Source organism: Carassius gibelio, chromosome B13, assembly GCF_023724105.1.
Source record: "Carassius gibelio isolate Cgi1373 ecotype wild population from Czech Republic chromosome B13, carGib1.2-hapl.c, whole genome shotgun sequence".
NCBI classification, from domain to species: domain Eukaryota; kingdom Metazoa; phylum Chordata; class Actinopteri; order Cypriniformes; family Cyprinidae; genus Carassius; species Carassius gibelio.
This window is the reverse complement of record NC_068408.1, coordinates 8,609,653-8,628,335: the sequence shown is the minus strand read 5'-3', so window position 1 is coordinate 8,628,335 and position 18,683 is coordinate 8,609,653. Positions and strand designations below refer to the sequence as shown.

Genomic DNA, 18,683 nt, shown 5'->3' with positions numbered 1-18,683 from the left:
TTTTAAATTATATTTTTAATAAAAGCAAAACAAAAACTAATACTAGTGGCAGGTATACATTTAAACAGGAAACAGCTTTGACTATAAGCTGACATCATCAGCACAGCTCCTTACATACGGTGTATGAGAACTTATGAACCTTTTACAGTCTGGACAAGCAGGAAATATTTCCATTATATCCCACCAAACCTCTGCTGACCAGAAATAGAACAACACTGACATCATTGCACGTTTGCCAATTGCTTGCATTAATCGTGATAAGTGCGAGTCTGTGAGTTAAACTATGGGATGGTTCCCTCTGGGGTTGGGTTTGTTTGTTCTGACATATTTTGGCTTTCTAAGGAGCAAGTGAGGCACAATATAATTTGATTTAAAACTACACTAAAGGAGTAATAAGGATTAAACAATCTCACAGTCTCGCAAAGCAGAGAAAAGTTTAGAGCCTCGCTAAAAAGGCCTTATGAAAAAGGCATTTCTAATACCTTTATAACACTGAGTCATTAGCATCTACACATGCTCATGTCACCTACAGACAGGTTTACTGTTTGCACACAGACTGTGGAACACTGGAATTCTTATGCTACATTTAGTGAGATTAGAATATAGTGACATATGTATGTAGCTTGTTTGTTTAGTGTTCATGAAACATCTACAGGTCATATTTCACCCCAAAATTTTTGGCCATCAAGTTTTCCTGAATTACGACAAATTATGACAAGAGTTTCGTTACTCTAATGTTTAGAAGTTTTGCCTCGAAGTTTGCTGCTTTGTATTCTCATTAGATTTTTTTTTTCCAATAAGGTTTAATTTGTTAATGTTAGTTAATGCATTTGGTCTCATGAACAATGAACAATAATTTATGTTATTAATCTAGTTTAATGTTAATTAATAAATCATTGTTATTCACTTGTAATTCATAAAAAATTAACACAACTTTATTTATTAATATAAAATTACTTGAATAATAACTTGAAAAAAAAAATGCAGATGGAAATAAACCAAGATTAATAAAAGTTTAAATATATTGTTCATTTTTATTTCATGATACCTAATGCATGACCTACAGTAGTGGCAATAACAAAATAATCACACACATATACATATATATATATATATATATATATATATATATATATATATACATATATACATATATATATATATATATATATATATATATATATATATATATACACATATATATACATATATATATATATATATATACATATATACATATATATATATATATATATATACATATATACATATATATACACATATATATATATATATATATATATATATATATATATATATATATATATATTTTTTTTTTTTTTTTTAAACAAAGGTAGTACAACAAATATTACTATACTGTGTTAATATTTTTAATTTTCATTAAAATGTCATCACAATGCAAAAACAAAAATATGTAAAAACGTTTTTGTTATTTAAAAATTAAATAACATGTCGTAAAAATATGCTGCATTTCCCTTATAACAAAATATGAACTTCTTTTCTTTTGATTTTGGGGTTAAGTATGACCTGGACATCGCTGCTCTAAAAATTCTCCATGTTTTAGGCACATTATTCTTAATCCATTACAGCATCTGGGGGAAACTTGACAGCTTACAAGAAAACAACCTCAAACAAGCCAACAAACAAAACAGAACACATTTCATTCTAGGAAACATTTACATTAAAAAAAAGATTTGAAAGAGTGCAGCACACAGGTTTGACACTGGTCCGTCTAATGTAGACACGGACACTCAGCCCAGTTTCTGTCTCCAAAGTTCCCACAAAGCTTTGCTGCAGTTTTTAGCTGGAGTGAACAGCGCTGTGCACCACAGGAAGCATTATATAACAAAAACACAATCTAGTAATGTTTTAAAAGTGCTTTAGCGTTCAGTACCGTCAGTGAATACATTCTCTTACACACACACACACACACACAAACCTACGAAGTAAACCACATATGACGAGGTGGAGACTGCAACACAAACACACAATTAACCTTCGAGAGTGAGAGAGATGGAGGAAACGCTTTAGCTGTCTTCAGGATAAAGCCAAGCCATCTGGAAAATCCATCCAAAGCAAAATCCAATCCAGATTTTGACCTTTCAATATATCAAAAGCACAGTTTTTTCTTCCTTTTTGCTGGTTTGTTCTCCCACAAGTGTGCTGGCTGCTGAAGTGTGTGGATACAGCTTTGCAGAAGGACACAAAACCACCCGAAACTCACTAGTTACAGAGTTAGATCAGTTTTAAAGATTCAGTTCATTAGTCAGTTCACTATAAACACTGGAGGGTTTTAACATACGTAGTCAAAAAAATATGCCCTGTTGCCAAGACTGCATCAAGTCTTTCATAAAAGAACAATCAAATGTCAACAAAATAAAAAAACACAATCACAAACCGTGAGAAAGCAGATATTTAAAATAAAACCATCAGGCAGCACTGAGTGTGAAGGCAGCCGTAGCGTAGAGGAGTGAAGATGTGAGGCTGTAGTTCAGTACGGCCCTTTGGAGGCTCCGAAGATGGCAAGTGGGAAGTGTTTGACGTGAGATGACCACTGAGCCGCGAGCTGGAAAAACTTCACATCATTCCATTCTACTCCATCTATCATAACTGTAAGGAGAAAGCAAAAAACATCCATGTCTCTAGTCTTTAACCATGTTTTCCTGAACTTAACAAATATAAATTTTACATTATCGATACCTAAATTATAAAGAGATGTATGTATAATATATAGCACTGTTCAAAAATTTCAGTTTTTTTTTTTTCTAAGAATTTTGATAAAATAACTGCAGTTTTGGTAATCATAAGAGACATTCAGAAAATACAGCAGACAAGTCTTATTGTGAAATATTATTACAATATTTATGTATTTTACTCCAGTCTTCAATGTCACATGATTCTTAAGAAATCAATCTAATATCCTGATTATTAGCTTAATATATATATATAGTGTGTTCTTTTTTTTTTTTTAAACAACTTTGATTAACTTGTTTGAAATGAAAATCTTTTGCAACGATTAAATTTATGCATTTAGCAGAAGCTTTTATCCAAAGCGACTCACAAGTGCATTTAGGCTAACAGTTTTTACCTAACATGTGCCCCCTGGGAATCGAACCCACAACCTTTCGCTGCTAACGCAATGCTCTCCCACTTGAGCCACAGGAACACTTTTTTAAAAGTCTTTACTAATGCTGAATAAAAGTATTAATTTCTTCCAAAAAATAAATAAATAAATAAAACAATGAATGGTATATAATTTATTATCACTAAATAATTAAAAAAAACTTTTTAAAAAACACTTTAATAAATAAAAATGTTTAATGTAACTACAATGTAAATATATATATATATATATATATATATATATATATATATATATATATATATATATATATATATATATATATATTTATCCCTGAAGTTCATGTATATATTGTTAGTCAAGGTTTATGAGCTGGTGGTTTGCATTATAAATATATTTTTAACTGTATGCTGAAATTGAAAGGCTGAAAATACACTGGTTCAGAAAAGAGTTTACACTGAAATGTTCCACTTTTGCAGCTTTGTTTTTTTTAAAGCTACAGTTTAAAGCGGTTTTCATAGCACAACAAACCAATGATGATGATATGACCCCCCAAGTGAGGTTTACTGACTGTAAATTGACTGTCAAACTTGTAAATTGTAGCGATTACTTTGAAGAATTCTGATTGGCTGATCACCTTTCAGCATAGTCTGCTGGTGTTTGGCTGTGCAGATGAGTCGACTTATGCCCTCTATCACCTGACTCTTAGACTCCGCCTCCTTATCCTTGGTCTTTTTAGGCAGAAACATCACTGAACACAGAGACAGAGTGTTTGATGCTTATTCAACAACACAGTACATTTTATAAACTGACTGTCACTGAATGAGTTACTGTAAGTATTGCGTTTCTGTGTCTTACCCTTCTTATTCTTCTCTTTGGTGACAACATTCATGGACATGGTTGGCTGATGTGTCATCTCTACTCCACCAAGTGGGAGGCGGCTAACCTGCAGCGAGCGGAAGGTGCACTTAAGTGTGTTTTTGGAAGAGGAGTCTCTCTTCTCCACTTCTTTCTTCCTCTCTGAAGAAGCAATCCAGTAATCAACCTGAAGCCCCATCAGCTCCCCCTGACCTCCTCCAGGAGAACTGCAGCCACAAAGACAAGGTGAGAAAACAAAAGAGAAGACTATAGAGATCTCAGACAGCTAGCGCTGTGTGTGTTTGTCTGTTTGTACCTGGACTGCACAGAAGGAGAAGATGGAGGTGTTGGAGATGCTTCTTTCAGTAATGGTGAGATCTGTGCAGGAGGAGTAGACGAGAGAAGAGACGATCCCACAGGAGCAGCGTCATCTGAATCGCCTACAAACACACAGTCACATGCACAAAACATTAATAAACCACCTTAAATATAACATTTATAAATAATAATAATATAACAAATATTTTAGGATTCACAACTGGTTATATTTCACATAAGGGCTATCAGAATTCTTTTCATGCATTTTTATGGTTCATTATTATAATACTATTACTATTGTATTATAGTAGTACAGTATATTATATATAGTATAGCATAGTTACTATAGTGCTATTTTAACCCTATAAAGTCTACTGTATCATATTTGATGCACATTTTTAATGCCTCTAAAATATTATTAGAATAACTATTACCATCTACTACATTCCTTTTGAAGTCTGATTGTTTGTCAATAAAATGCCTTTAATATAACTGTGGTACAGTACATGTGTTATTTTCTGTGAAATCTTTACTCAATTTAATAAACTAAAGCTAGAAATATGTTTTCTTTTATATTCTTGGTAACATAACTGAAGCAACTCTGGTTTATACGTTTATTTTGTCCTATTTTATACGGGTTAACATGTTCATATGAGCTGACAGTCATATTTAGTTTATTGTATATTGACTGTATAACTAACCAGATGTGGCAGATGTTTGTTCAACGATCCCCACTTTCACCACCTGCAGACAGGTTGAACACAAACACACTTTGAGCCAAATACAATAAAACGTTTCAAACTATAAAAAACATCAATGTAAATGGACACATACCCCAATAAAAGGAATGAATTTCTGACATGAGTCTTCATCAGGACTGTGAGAGGGAAAAAGAAAGAGGACTTTAAACACATGGTTTACTGACTGGTAAATTAACCCCATTAAACTGCACACTATATCTACTAAAACCCCTCTTAAGTTACTAAATAACGTTTCTATCTCGGAGAAGAAAAGGCTTCAATTTAGACTGATTTTATACAATTTTGTCTGGTTCATTCACTCTTTGGCCTCCAACTGAGCATCCTTTAACTTACTTCAAATTCTTCCCAACTTTCAGTTAAATACAGCTAACTATTTTGTGTCATCCACTAAAGCGTGTCGGAGAAATGCTACAAAGAAATGCTGTAAAGCGAGTCAAGCTACTTGAAACAGAGATGGTCTAATGCAGAGATTATAAATATAGCAATAAAAATAATGTTAATATGGTTATGCTACTTGTACATTATATACAAAAATACAATCACGAAATGGCCACTCTGTTCAGCATGAAATTAGTTTTTAAACGAAAGTATTATTTTAAATATATATACACTGTATAATACTGATTTTGCAGTACAACTAACAGATTTACATTCAGACTGAAATCTCATGTTGTTAAACCATCTCTGATCACTAGAAGAGCAAAACCCCAAACCAGAAGCAAATTATAAAAGAACAGAAAGAACAAATAATCTGTGCCAACACACAGCACAAGGCCAAATAGAGGGAGTTCACAGAGTGCATTTGAGCCGAAATAGAAGTTGCTCTCAGTGAAAGGCGTAACAGAAGGTCTATTGCTCTGCAAACCAGAGAATATAGAGACACTGATGAAACCAATAACTGAGAATTCAGCCAATATCAACAGCAATACTTCAAGCGCCTGCACGGAGAATCAAGACTGTGAGTGTTGTGTAGTTTAGGCTTTTTACTCTAATGAGAGAAAAATGAACATGAAGCTAAGACAGAAACTTAGGAAATCATTTTACCTGCATCATAAACTCTTTTCACCTCAGAAATCCTTTCTGCCTTTTCATGAAAGTGCAATCATTTGAAATCATCTGCATTTTCTATTCAAACTGAAAATATCCTCCGGGATCCAGTAATTCTCATTACATACCAACATTACAAAAGCATATACACTGCCATTCAAATGTTTGAGATCACTAAGATTTTTTATATTTTTTAATTGGGGCCTCTTATGCTCATCAAGGCTGTATGTATTTGATCAAAAATACAGAAATAAAACAGTAATATTGTGAAATATTATTTAAATTTTTAAAACTGGTTTCCTATTTGAATCTACTTTAAAATATAATTTACTTATGTGACGCACCGCTGAATTTTCAGCATCATTTCTCCAGTGTCACATGATCCTTTAGAAATCATTCTAATGTGCTGATTTATTATCAGTGGTGAAACTGTTGTGCTGTTTGATATTTTTTGGAACCTATGATACTTTATTTTTTGATGAATAAAAAGTAAAAAAGAAAAGCATTTATTCAAAATACAAATCTTTTCTAACAATACAAAGTCTTTAATATCACTTTTTACCCATTTAACACTTTAAAAGTATTAATTTCTTTAAAAAAAAGAAAGAAAAAAAAATGCACTGACCCCAAACTTTTTAATAGTAGTGTATATTGTAAAACAAAACAAAAAAAATCTACTTTGAATAAAGGTTTTTTTTTGTTTTTTTGGGGGGGGGTCAAAGAATCCTGAAAAAAACATTCAAATTAGAATGATTTTTGAAAAATCATGTCACACTGAAGACTGGACTAAGGATGCTGAAAATTCAGCTTTGCATCAGAGAAATAAATTACATTAAAATGAAAAACCTATTTAAAAGTTTAATAATATTTAAGAAATTTACATTTTCTTTCTGTATTTTTGTCAAATAAATGCTGCCTTGATGAGCACAAGAAACTGATCCCAGACTTTTGAACAGCACTGTACACATATTTCTTAATAAATTTCCCAAAAACAGTGTCAACATAAAAAAAAATGAAAATGTATTTCAATTTAGTTATTTTCCCCATATAAATATAACAGATTATATTAAATCAACCTGTAATACATTTCAAAATATAACTGAGAAATGCATGCATTTCATTAACAATTATTTCAGTTCTTTAGTCTAGTAATCAAATAATAAAGAAGGATTTGTCACAGAAAAAAATGGCCTGAAACTTAAAAACGGTGTATAGTTAACATAATCGCCCTTTTTTTTTTTTTACTGAATTCTGATGTCCTCGAAAACGGGTTTTATTTAAGTATTATGGTGTACTTTTTTTCTAGGTCCTTGGAGGACATTTAGGTTTTGAATGTTATAAGAAGCTCAAACTGAAAAGGCTCTGGAACATTGTGTGCTCTGCTGAAGGACATCGGAGGTGTGCGGAGGATGATGGAGGTAATATTCCACTCAGAGCAGCAAGAGATCCAATAAAACCCTCAGATTCTTTCCACACCACAGCCTTTATTACACAATTCAATGGCTGATTCCAAAATCATCAGAAGGTGGAGAAGAAATAAAAGGGAGAAACTGCAATGCTTAATATGGCAGCTACAGAAAAGGAAGCCCCAGCACATAATCCCACTGAACAGTTTACACTCTGAATAAACCACAAATCATAAAGTGTGGATGGAATCTCTAGAGTTCAACAGAATCTCTCTGCTCAGCTATAATTCCCCTCAATACTACAGAAGAAGAGCAAGCGGGATAAAGGAAGCGGAGATGTATCTGATTGTCTACAGTATCAGCACAGGCAGGAGGACCACAATACCTTACAGCAAAATCAAAATGAAAGCTCTTTTTCCTTCAGAGAGGGCAAGGAAAAGAAAAAATAAAGAGAAATAAAGTATGTTATTTACAGACATAGATGATAAACCGTGACATTCACATGCTTTCTGTCCAAACATGAGTTTAAGGAGGAGGATGCTCATGAAAAAGATGCAAATATCTGGAAAAATGAACAGAATGGAAACCAGATACCTGCATCTTCAAAGCATCTGGAAATGAACCCAGCCTCTAATAACACATATTCAAAGCACTTTTTTATCAAGAGATTATTGATATTCTTTTAATTGTATTTAGCCAAATACAATTGTGGCTAGTCATAATCTTTGAAAATGTTTTATTATAGAATGGTGACATGTTAAAAATCACTCTGATATTTCATATTCAGTGTGTTCTGTACAAACCATTTATGTTGCCTCCTCTGAAAGGTTTAATTATTTTATAAAAATATGGATCTGGGCTGCTCTGTGCGTGGTGTATCACCTTTTCTGCTTATAGGTAAGCATGGCCTCGGCTATGGGCAGCTGATGAGCTCCGTTTGCTCCCAACATGTACTGTGTTACCCGGGACACCACATCTGGACTGTCCTGAACTGCTGGAGAAGGTTGAGAGAGAAGAAAGAGAACATGTGGATTTTTATACATTTATAAAAATGTGTGTGTGCATTTAATAATAATAATTCATTACATTTATATAGTGCTTTTTTTCTAGACACTCAAAGCACTAGAGCTGTAGTCAAGTCCGGCTTTGTCGAGTCCAAGTCAAGTCCAAGTCCAGGACTAGTCGAGACCGAGTCCAAAGAGGTTCGAGTCCAAGTCAAGTCCAAGTCCAAAAGTTTCGAGTCCAAGTCCAAGACCAAGTCCAAATGAAAGAAAAAAGGGTCCTCTTCAAGACCACATACTTAACTACTGATAATGTTTGTGATGCGAGAGAAAGCATATCTCCTATTCTAAGAAAATCATTTTACATTATTATTTGTAATGATCAAAAGCATGTGCAAAGTAACAACTCTGTAGGACAGGGGTCTCCAAACTACATCCTGGATGGCCAATGTCCTGAAAAGTTTAGCTCCAACTGGCCTTAAAACACCTGGAAGATTAGTGTGTCTAGTAAGAGCTTGATTAGGTTCAAGTGTGTATAATTAGGGTTAAAGCTAACAGGGGCGTTAAACAAGATCCTGGGCCCTATTTATAGGCAGTCCTGATGGGCGCCCAAGGCCCCCACCAATGAAAATATCCAGGTAAAAAATATATATTTCAGATTCATACTTTTCAAGGGCCCTCTCTTCCTTTGGGGCCTTGCTAATGAGTGGTTTTACCCCCAGTCCGACCCTGGGAGCTAAACTTGGATAAACAAACAAAGTTTGGAACTGTAAGGTCAAATAATTTTTATGTACTTTATTTTTTGTTGACATTATATCTGTGGTCAAAAATGTATATGACTATGCCTAATTGGCACAGTGCACAGACACGCGCAAAGCTCGGATATGACAAATGCGCGCAGCAAGGCTAGAATGGATACGTCTGGCTCTACTGGACATGCGCACATAAATACAGCGACATTTTTGTCATACTGTGCTAGTGCTTGCATAGACTAGTCGAGCTCTGTCGGAAACAATCGACTACTCCAGCATGCATTAACCATAATTCACACAAAGTGTTTGCATACAACGTGAATTTTAGAATTACAATATTGCGTGGAGCTGTTACTATATGACCTTATCTATGTTGCATGTAAGAATAAAATATGTAATGTAATAATTAGGGTTGTGCCTGAAGCCGAATACCTTATTCGGAATGGCACGGATAATGGCTTAAAAAACGAATAACGCTCAAGGAATAATTCTGCCTGAATACTCGTCTGAAGCTGACACAGTCTGGTGTTTGCTAGATAACAGGTGAGCCAGGGGATCAGCGCCAGAAGTGAATGAATGTATAGTTTATGAGTGAAAAGAGAGCAAATCAAACACCGCATTGTTGTCGCCTCTCTGTGCATCTCTCAGAAATCAGAGCGTTGCAAGAGTAATTTTACCTATAATAATACATCATAGCTACACGTTATATTATTTGTATATATTTAAAAGGCAAATATTGAAAGCTTAGGCTACCATGATACGAATGAATGGAATAAGCATAGCGCGCTCACCAATCAAACAGCCGCGCTGCGCGTCTCAGTCTCTCAAAAAACAAATCAGTTCTCTCTCAAGAGTAGGCTAATAATCAGCTTCGATACGGATACATTGTGTACTTGTCCTACATGTTTGCATATTTACCTTTTGCTGGTTTGCGCGGAACACACACATCTGTTTAGTGAAGTTCATTAACATTTAGACTCGCTCAAAGTGTTCTGCGTAATGAGAATGTGTGCATTGAATGGATTCAGTCGTGTTCAAATGATCACTAAACGTTTGTCATGACATCTCTCTGATTGCATGATAAATATTATTTTAGAAATTAATAATTATTTCAGTTTAACACGACATACTTGTTCAGTGATAACTACGAAAAAATATATAAAATGTCATAACAGTCTTATCAAGTAACTGTACGATGTTGTATCCGAATGCAGATAGGAAAAAAATTGTGATTGTTACAGATACAAATACTGGCTGTTACATGAAAATGTAAATATGTAATGTCATATATAAAGTTTTTAAAATTTACATATGTAATTGTTGCATAAGGCTATACATTAATACGCGTTTATTGATAAAAAAAGGCTATCTAGGTAAAACACAATCTAACAGGTAGAAAATTAAATTAGAAACATCTAAACTTTTCAGGTCGCAGTAAGTGCACCGCTGGTCATGCACATCCTTTCCCGGAACAATACTGAAAGCTGAGGCAAGATGGAGAAACAGATGATCATAGTTGTACAAGGATAGCCATTTTTTTAATGAATCTATTAGCAGAGCTACTGCAAGTGATTTTTAGTGCTGGAATTCCATTTATTCTTTGCTGAAACTTCTGCGTCATCATGGAGAGCGGGTCATGGTTGCCCAGCAACAGCAGACGCCACTGGAGCGCGAGCGCAGATTACAGAGTGCTTTGGAAATAAGGAGAGCGGCGCGTCTAGCGTTTTCCACACGTTTTCAGTCGCGACATCATGCAAATGTGGTTTTGTTTTGAAGGAGAATTTTTTTATTTTATTTTTTTGCTGGACTCGGTCGAGACCAACTAGAAGACTTGGCGAGTCCAATGGCCAAGTCCGAGACAAGTCCGAGTGCAAATTCAACGAGTCCGAGACAAGTCCGAGACGACAGAAAAATGTCTCGAGTCCGGACTCGAGTCCAAGACCGGACTCGAGTACTACAGCCCTAGAAAGCACTTACATACACATTTATAACATTTTATAGCAACATTTACAATTATATACACTTTTAATATATTTAAAAATAACATTATCAAGAAAAACCCTATATATTACACTATATAGAAAAAAATACAATTTTAATAAATATGATATTTGATATAAAATATATATATATATATATATATATATATATATATATATATATATATATATATATATATATACACACACACACACACACACACACACACACACACACACACAACTGTAATGTTTAAAACTCATTAATTAATAAAAATACAAATATAAAATATATTGCTCTTTTATGTAACAAAAATATATAGCATATATTTTATCTATATATAATTTAAATTATTTTACAAAAAAGAACAAAATATATTCCACAATTTATAAATGTATAATTCAAATATTTAATTTTGTTTATTATTTAAACATTTGTAATTTTATATCATTATAATATTAATATAAAATTAAATATTATATGAAAAAGTACACATTTTATTTGTTTACCTATGCAGATGGGTATATCAGAGAAGGTTACCTGATGTTGGTGCTTCTGGTTTGTTGAAGAGATCTCTCCATGCTGAGTCCTGGAACAGGCTGTTATATCTGTAGTCTATACTGGCCAGATATTTAGCCACTGGATGAACCCCTACACACACACACACACAAACACACACACACACACACACGTTTTTTAAGCTCTTCTGGTAATGTTTTACTGCCCAGTGACTGCTCATTATTTTCCATGACTCCTGCACTTACCAAGGGGGATGATAAGGAATCGCAGATATCCGAGCCAGTCGGGGGTTTTGTGAGTCAGGTGTTCCACAAACAAACGCAAAACAACAGACAGGTAATGCTGAGCTCCTGCTACTCCGATCCGCACCGGAGACGGTGTGACTGAGTTACTGTTACAACTAGAGAGAAAGAGAAAAGGAGAAATAAGTGAATAGTGTGTCACAATCCTGAAATAACTAAAACCCATGGCAGAAGTATGAAGAGATAATGTGTGACTGTGTCTGACTCACAATCTCTGTATGCGCGAGATGATGGTGTTGAACGCAGCCTGTATGTCAGCCGTGGTGCACGTACACACAACAGGAAGACCGTGATTCTGTAACACCTCAGATATATACTGAGACAAAACGTTTCAGGACTTATTCCAAATGCTTATGAATCATATTAATGATTTATCATTTTTAAGTATTTCATTTAGTATGAAATTAATCATAAGTTAAAGTAAAGTTTTACATTGTTAATTCCATTTCAACTAAATAAGGACATTCACAACTGTTTTAAGCACTGATAATAATAAGAAATATTTCCTGAGCAGTAACTCAGCATATTAAAATGATTTCTGAAGGATCGTGTGAAACTGAAGACTGGAGGAATTATGCTGAAAATTCAGCTTTGCCATCAGATAAATTACATTTGAAAATATATTTGAAAATGTATACATTTTATTGTATTTTTTATTCTAATTATTTTTATATTTTTCAGTTTTGGTCACTATAAAACACAAAAATATAATAAGTGTTTTTGTAGAATTTGCAGCAAAAATAACTGTAATACTTATAATTTAATTTTAATTAAATAATTTTAATTATGATTTTTATACTTATAATAACTTTACGTTTAAAAATAAAAATCTATATAAAATGATAGTTATATGTAAGCTTTATATCACCAGCTAAAATCTACAGCTGATAAATGGAAACATGTGCCATCACAGAAACAGCCCTGTTGTGTTGACAGCTGTCAATCATACCTGGCCCTGCCAGTCCGAGGTGTTAATGAGGATGATGCTGTCGGGAAGATGGCTGTCTGACACCAGGATGTGGTTCAGCTGGTCGTAAACCGTTTTGCGTGGAATCTAACCGGACACAAACCAAACAGACGGTTGGCAAACAGAAACGGCTGCTTCTGTTAAGTACCTGGAGTATATTTGTAGTGTGCAGAGAGGATCTATCTGACCTGTAGGTGGCAGCGTGTGTCAAACGAGCGCTCGTTGTCCAGACTGTTGGCTCTCTCGTTGGGCGGTCGACTGGTGTGTCTCTCTTTAAGTGATGTGCTCCGTCCCCGTCGACCTGCCAACTTTGGCTCAACCCTTCAGATGAAGAGAGAAAGGTGTTCACATTGCAGAGGGGTTTTAAAAAATAAAACACTAAACAGGGTGGACAAAAACACACACCAGAGGGAGCTTTGTTTAAAAAAAAATGTAAGGCACCTTGACAGTCATCTTAAACTGGTAAGATATATTATACTCTCTTCATCTAACAGCAGTAATAAAGGGTTTATGTATCCTCACCGGTTGGATGAAATGATAAGAGACTCTGTTTTCGTCATCCGGCCAGTAGGAGGCAATCTCTCCATAAAAGTGTCCATGTTGTCCATCATCTCCAGTTCAGTGGTAGGGCTCACAACCTCAGAATGACCCTAAAGCCCAAAAACACGTAATAAAACACCTTACACATTATACAACGGAAGAATGTCTTAAGGCTGGTTAAAATAACAAGAATAATACACGATTTATGTTTTTATAATCTATGTGTATTATATATATATATATATATATATATATATATATATATATATATATATATATATATATATATATATATATATATATATATATATATATATATAATATATATTCCATGTGTGTGTGGGTGAAGAAATACACACACACACACACATACAAACAGCTTAAACTGATACACAGAAATTTGTCTTAACACCATCAATATCTTAAAGTTGTGAGATAAGGAAGGGTCACAAAAGAAACAAGAAAAGGCCAAATAAAGTATATTGGCAGAAATATAATAATTTTTTGTATAATATTACAATCATTTATTTTGGTAATTTTCCTAATTGGAGTTTGACACTTGAACAAAACGACATTGTCCTGCACTGCTGCCACCACACCACATGTTGATTCAGTGGGCGAATCATTAGCTGTGATTCAGCTTTCTCAAAACAAACATGTAAGTCTTGATCTGATGTTCAGTGAATATCTTATAGTAGTGAACCACGTACCATGGAAACATTATCAGATTCATTATCCATCTGAAACTTTCCACCTAAAGCCCTTATTTTATCAGGATCCATCTGAACAGAGAAAGAGAGAAAGGTAGAGAGTTAGCTCAGGAGTGATTAAACTGAAGTGTTTGTTTCTAACCTAGCTTATAGATCCTCCTCATGGGGAAAACTGCTTAAAAATAAATCTCTATCTATATATATCTATATATATTACCATTCCAACGTTGGGAATGGCACATATATATTTGGAAAGGGTTAGTATTAGGTTAGTATAATTAGCTTTATTTCAAGTCAATTTAAAGTGCCCCTATCATAGATTTTTTAAAATGACCTTTCATGCCGTGTTTAACAGAGCTCTAAGTGAATAAAAACATTCTGCAAAGTATTAAATATGAAAGTGCACTGTGTATAAACTAAGTGTCTCTCAAAAGAAAGAGTCGACTCTGAATCATTGAAATGAGTCAGTTTTAAAATGAATCCCATGCCGTTCCATGTTGAAGTAGACATGAAACATTAGCATATTGCCCCCCTCTTGTTGGTCTTTTCACACTGGTCTGAATCACTGATCTATAGATCAGTGGTCTGAATGAAAATGCTAATTCATTCTTTGCCATTAGGTGCTGTTTTTGGAGCATAAAAATAGCTGTTTCCCCAGTAACGCTGTACACAATGCAGCACTGTGCTCACAAACACTGCTTTTTCAGACATTACAGGAAAGATGAAATGAAAATGAGACCCATCGGGCCAATCAGCGCAGATTAGTATCACGCAAAGGAGCGGTTTGGAAAATTAATAATTGAGCAAATCGTTTGGGAATCGTTGAGCAAGTAAGGTAAAAATAAATGCATATTATAAGATAATGAAAGTGCACGCATGTCAACCTGTTGTTAGGGCAGACCTAATACCAAAATATGAACCTTTCATTTCCCCATAATAGGGGCACTTTAAGTGTATGTGTGCATTTAAATATCTTCTAAACACATGAATGAGTTCTTACTGGACTGGGTGGCTCTCTGTTACTCCTAACGCTGTGAATGCTGCCAATTTCTGTCTGAGAGCTGGATAGAGAAATTCCTTCAAAATATGGCCTAAACCACAAACAGACACAAAAAAAGGTGAGGGTTAATAAAATTACATGCATCTCAACAGATATAGCACTCAATAAACACTAATGAACAAACTCTCTTCTCAACATACTTGAGTGTGGGTTTTGGGGTGCTGAGAACACTTTCATCATCATCCAGATCTGGTCCACTGTCACTCGGATTCTCAAACTCTAAACTCTCCAGATCCAGATCTTCTTCTACTTCTGGAGGCGGCTCGGCTGGGTCCTGCTCCGAGTCCAACACCTACAAACATTTCGACATTATTTAGGCCTCGTTTGAACTGCATGAATGTGCCGGGCAGAAGAGTGAGGGATGGTGAGACAGAGAGTCAAGCATTATCTGATAAAACAGAGACTCACAATCGATCCCAAAGCGGCATGTGATGTTCCCGGATATTATTAATGAGAGAGGAAATCAATCAAGGACTTTGTTTGTAGCCATCAATGTTCAGGGTGAATCCGGCTTCGTAACAGATTTTAACAAGCTGCTGTTGATTGAGTTAAATGCACTAATGTCATTTCTGCTGCTAATATAGATGTTATAAAATTAAATCATCTTTATGTAAAGTACTTTGAATTACCATTGTTTATTAAATATGATTAAAGTATAAATAAACTCAAATGAACTCAAATTTACCTTTCTTCATTTATTTTTGACTGGACTACCAAATAACATTTTTACACCAGTGTTATTTACTGCTACAATATTTAGAAATGTATTATTGGAATCACATTTAGCTTTTATTTTTTAGTTTTCTTTTAAATTGTACATTTTGTAGTACTTCTGTTGTTTTTGTCATTTTTATTAGTAAAAAATATTTTAAAACATTTCTATTTTTTTTTTCTTCCAGTTTAACTTTTAAGTCTTTTCAGTATTCAAACATTTCATTTCAGGTGGCTGTCAAGGCAATATTACAAAGTTTTCATTCAATATTTATATTTTATTTTATTTCAGCTTTGTTTTGATTAAAAGAAAACATATTGGATAGTTCACAATAACAACCCTGTCTCACACAAAGTGGACTAAAATCCTTTTCCATATTATACAGGGACTTCACTTGCTAAATTAAACATGAAACATAAGGAAGTCACTTGACAACAATGCAGCATACAGTACTACTGCTTGAGATGTTTCATTGATTCTTCTACTACTTTTTTGGAAATAGTAGGCAGTACACAGTATATACACTGGGCAATATTTAGTAAGTTGTAAGCTAGTACTCAATTCCACGTAACCCTACTGACAGTTCTGACTGCTAAATACCTTTCCTTATAATATTTGTGAAAAACTTCAGCCTGGTTTCATAATAAGAATCCGCATACTGTCAGAACGTAACCTGAGACATAATGCTGATGAGATCATGTTTCTGTCCCGCTGGACGTCACTGCTGAATCTGCACATCACCACACACTTCCTGTCCTTCAGAAGAGGACTGACCTCTGAACCCAAAGTGGCATGTGTTTATTTTGCTGTGGGCAGCATGTTCTTTTTTCATGCTTACTAGTTATATGTTGAAATTGTTGAATATATAGAATGGTGTAGGAACCAAATACTAGCTTACTACTTACTGAATACTTTGGTGGATATACTGTATACCGCCTATTTGTAAAATAAAATAAAAAAAGTATACTGTTGTTGTTGTTTTTGCATTGTGGGTAAAATTTGTGCAACTACAGCAGCGGATTTGGTTTTATGCATACAGTACACATTTGCATAATGTTTACAGTATACATACTATACACCGCAGAAGCAGTAAGAATATTTTAGCCATAGTCCTTGTGTCAGTCGTGCTCTCATACTGCAGAACGCCACTCTACAAGATTATCAGCAAACAAGGATTGGGTTTCTGCAGCAGTGCTGATTATGCACAGCTAAATTAATCTGTGGAGCCTGGCAAGGGTCAGGCCTTGAGACCACTGACTGATCACAGACTGAACCGAATCTACAACAGGAGAAGAAATCAACTCATTTATTAGAACCTACACCTTATCAGATGACAACAATACTTGAAATGAACTGAGCTGGATGATGAAACTAGAGTCTTCTGTATAGATGATTAAATTGCATTTGTTTCATAAATGAAGAACTTTAATGAACTTAACGGAATCAAACTGAACTGGCTTGAGCTAAATAATGACAGTATTGTTTTTTTAGAGATGCTTTACAGCTGAATTTGAATTTGTCTCATTACTTTCCTTTCTATTACTATGAAGCTGCTTTGAATAATCTTGACTACCTCTCATCATGAAAATCTAAAGTAAAGTACATTTAATTCAAAACTAACTAAGTTGCACGCAAACACAGATTGTTCTACCGAGATGAAAAAAAAAAATGTGTACAAAAAATATTGGCTAACCACACACTGCACATCCTGAACAAAATGTATTTATAAACTTAAAAACAAATAGACTCTATATTTACCCACCTCATCAGAAACTCTGAACCGTTTGAGCAATGCCACCACGCGCTGCTTAAAGTTCTGCTGCTAATGGAGATAGAGAAGCACACACACAGACATACACACTCTTATTAACAGTCTGTTTACTACCTGATCACATCTGACAGCGATGACTGGGAGTGAATTCTCATTGTTCTCTGGCATTCTTACCCTGGTGATCGATGCAGTCCGGACTATTGACCTCCTCTGCTTTTTTGGTTTCCTCATCTCGTACTCGTCATCCTCAAGATCCTGAGGAGCATGTATATACACGAGTCAGCAGAACAAGAGGGAAGTGAGGTTGCTTTGCTTGTGTGCTGTTTGTAATCACCTGTCCTTGTGCTGCGTCATCACTGGCCTCCTGCTCCGATGAGAAGCTTTCATACTCTTCTTCCGAGTAATTATCTACCAAGTCAAAAAGGGAACAAGGAAAGACCCAGTCCTGAATACTGATTGGTCAATGTAGTGTCCCAGCTAGTGATTTACCGCTATTGACATTTTGGCTAATATAATAAACTAATAATTATTTTTAAATAATGCTTGATAACTAATAAATGGACATTAATGCATATATGTTTACTTTAAATAAAAAAATAAAATTAAAACCGTAAATATAAACTGAAAATGAAAAGAAATATACAGTATGTGTATGTATGCATGTATGATTTTACCAGAACATTTGATTTTCTGTCCCAGAATGGCCGCCTCTTCATGGTCTATAGGCTGACTGGACAGGGAATAGATCCAAATCTCAGCAACTTTACCCAGAAACTCCTTCTGATTACTGCAAAGAGCCAAGACCTGCCCACCTTCTGCAGGATGCTGCATCACCTACACACACACACACACAAATCAGCATTGTATATGCTTCAA

The 18,683-nt window shown here is 34.6% G+C and overlaps 1 protein-coding gene across 6 annotated transcripts in view; it reads right to left on the bottom strand.

The window, feature by feature from the left end:
* Positions 1-1,375: 1,375 nt before the first annotated feature.
* The window catches only part of LOC127970111 (phosphofurin acidic cluster sorting protein 2), a 30,791-nt gene continuing 13,483 nt past the window's right edge, over positions 1,376-18,683 (bottom strand). The window contains exons 5-25 of one of the 6 annotated variants that reach the window (XM_052572381.1): positions 18,482-18,641; positions 18,142-18,215; positions 17,982-18,062; positions 17,799-17,858; positions 15,465-15,616; positions 15,265-15,355; positions 14,265-14,336; positions 13,537-13,664; positions 13,203-13,335; positions 12,997-13,101; positions 12,257-12,363; positions 11,991-12,145; positions 11,767-11,877; positions 8,376-8,487; positions 7,879-7,911; positions 5,114-5,156; positions 4,981-5,023; positions 4,278-4,401; positions 3,962-4,188; positions 3,741-3,854; positions 1,376-2,631 (exon numbers count right to left, since the gene is read on the bottom strand). In XM_052572381.1, coding sequence (XP_052428341.1) covers positions 2,513-2,631; positions 3,741-3,854; positions 3,962-4,188; positions 4,278-4,401; positions 4,981-5,023; positions 5,114-5,156; positions 7,879-7,911; positions 8,376-8,487; positions 11,767-11,877; positions 11,991-12,145; positions 12,257-12,363; positions 12,997-13,101; positions 13,203-13,335; positions 13,537-13,664; positions 14,265-14,336; positions 15,265-15,355; positions 15,465-15,616; positions 17,799-17,858; positions 17,982-18,062; positions 18,142-18,215; positions 18,482-18,641 — 2,244 coding nt within the window. In that variant the 3' untranslated portion in view covers positions 1,376-2,512. The remainder of the gene's footprint in view (positions 2,632-3,740; positions 3,855-3,961; positions 4,189-4,277; positions 4,402-4,980; positions 5,024-5,113; positions 5,157-7,878; positions 7,912-8,375; positions 8,488-11,766; positions 11,878-11,990; positions 12,146-12,256; positions 12,364-12,996; positions 13,102-13,202; positions 13,336-13,536; positions 13,665-14,264; positions 14,337-15,264; positions 15,356-15,464; positions 15,617-17,798; positions 17,859-17,981; positions 18,063-18,141; positions 18,216-18,481; positions 18,642-18,683) is intronic. The other 5 variants (XM_052572382.1, XM_052572383.1, XM_052572384.1 and 2 more) reach the window with 5 other exon arrangements.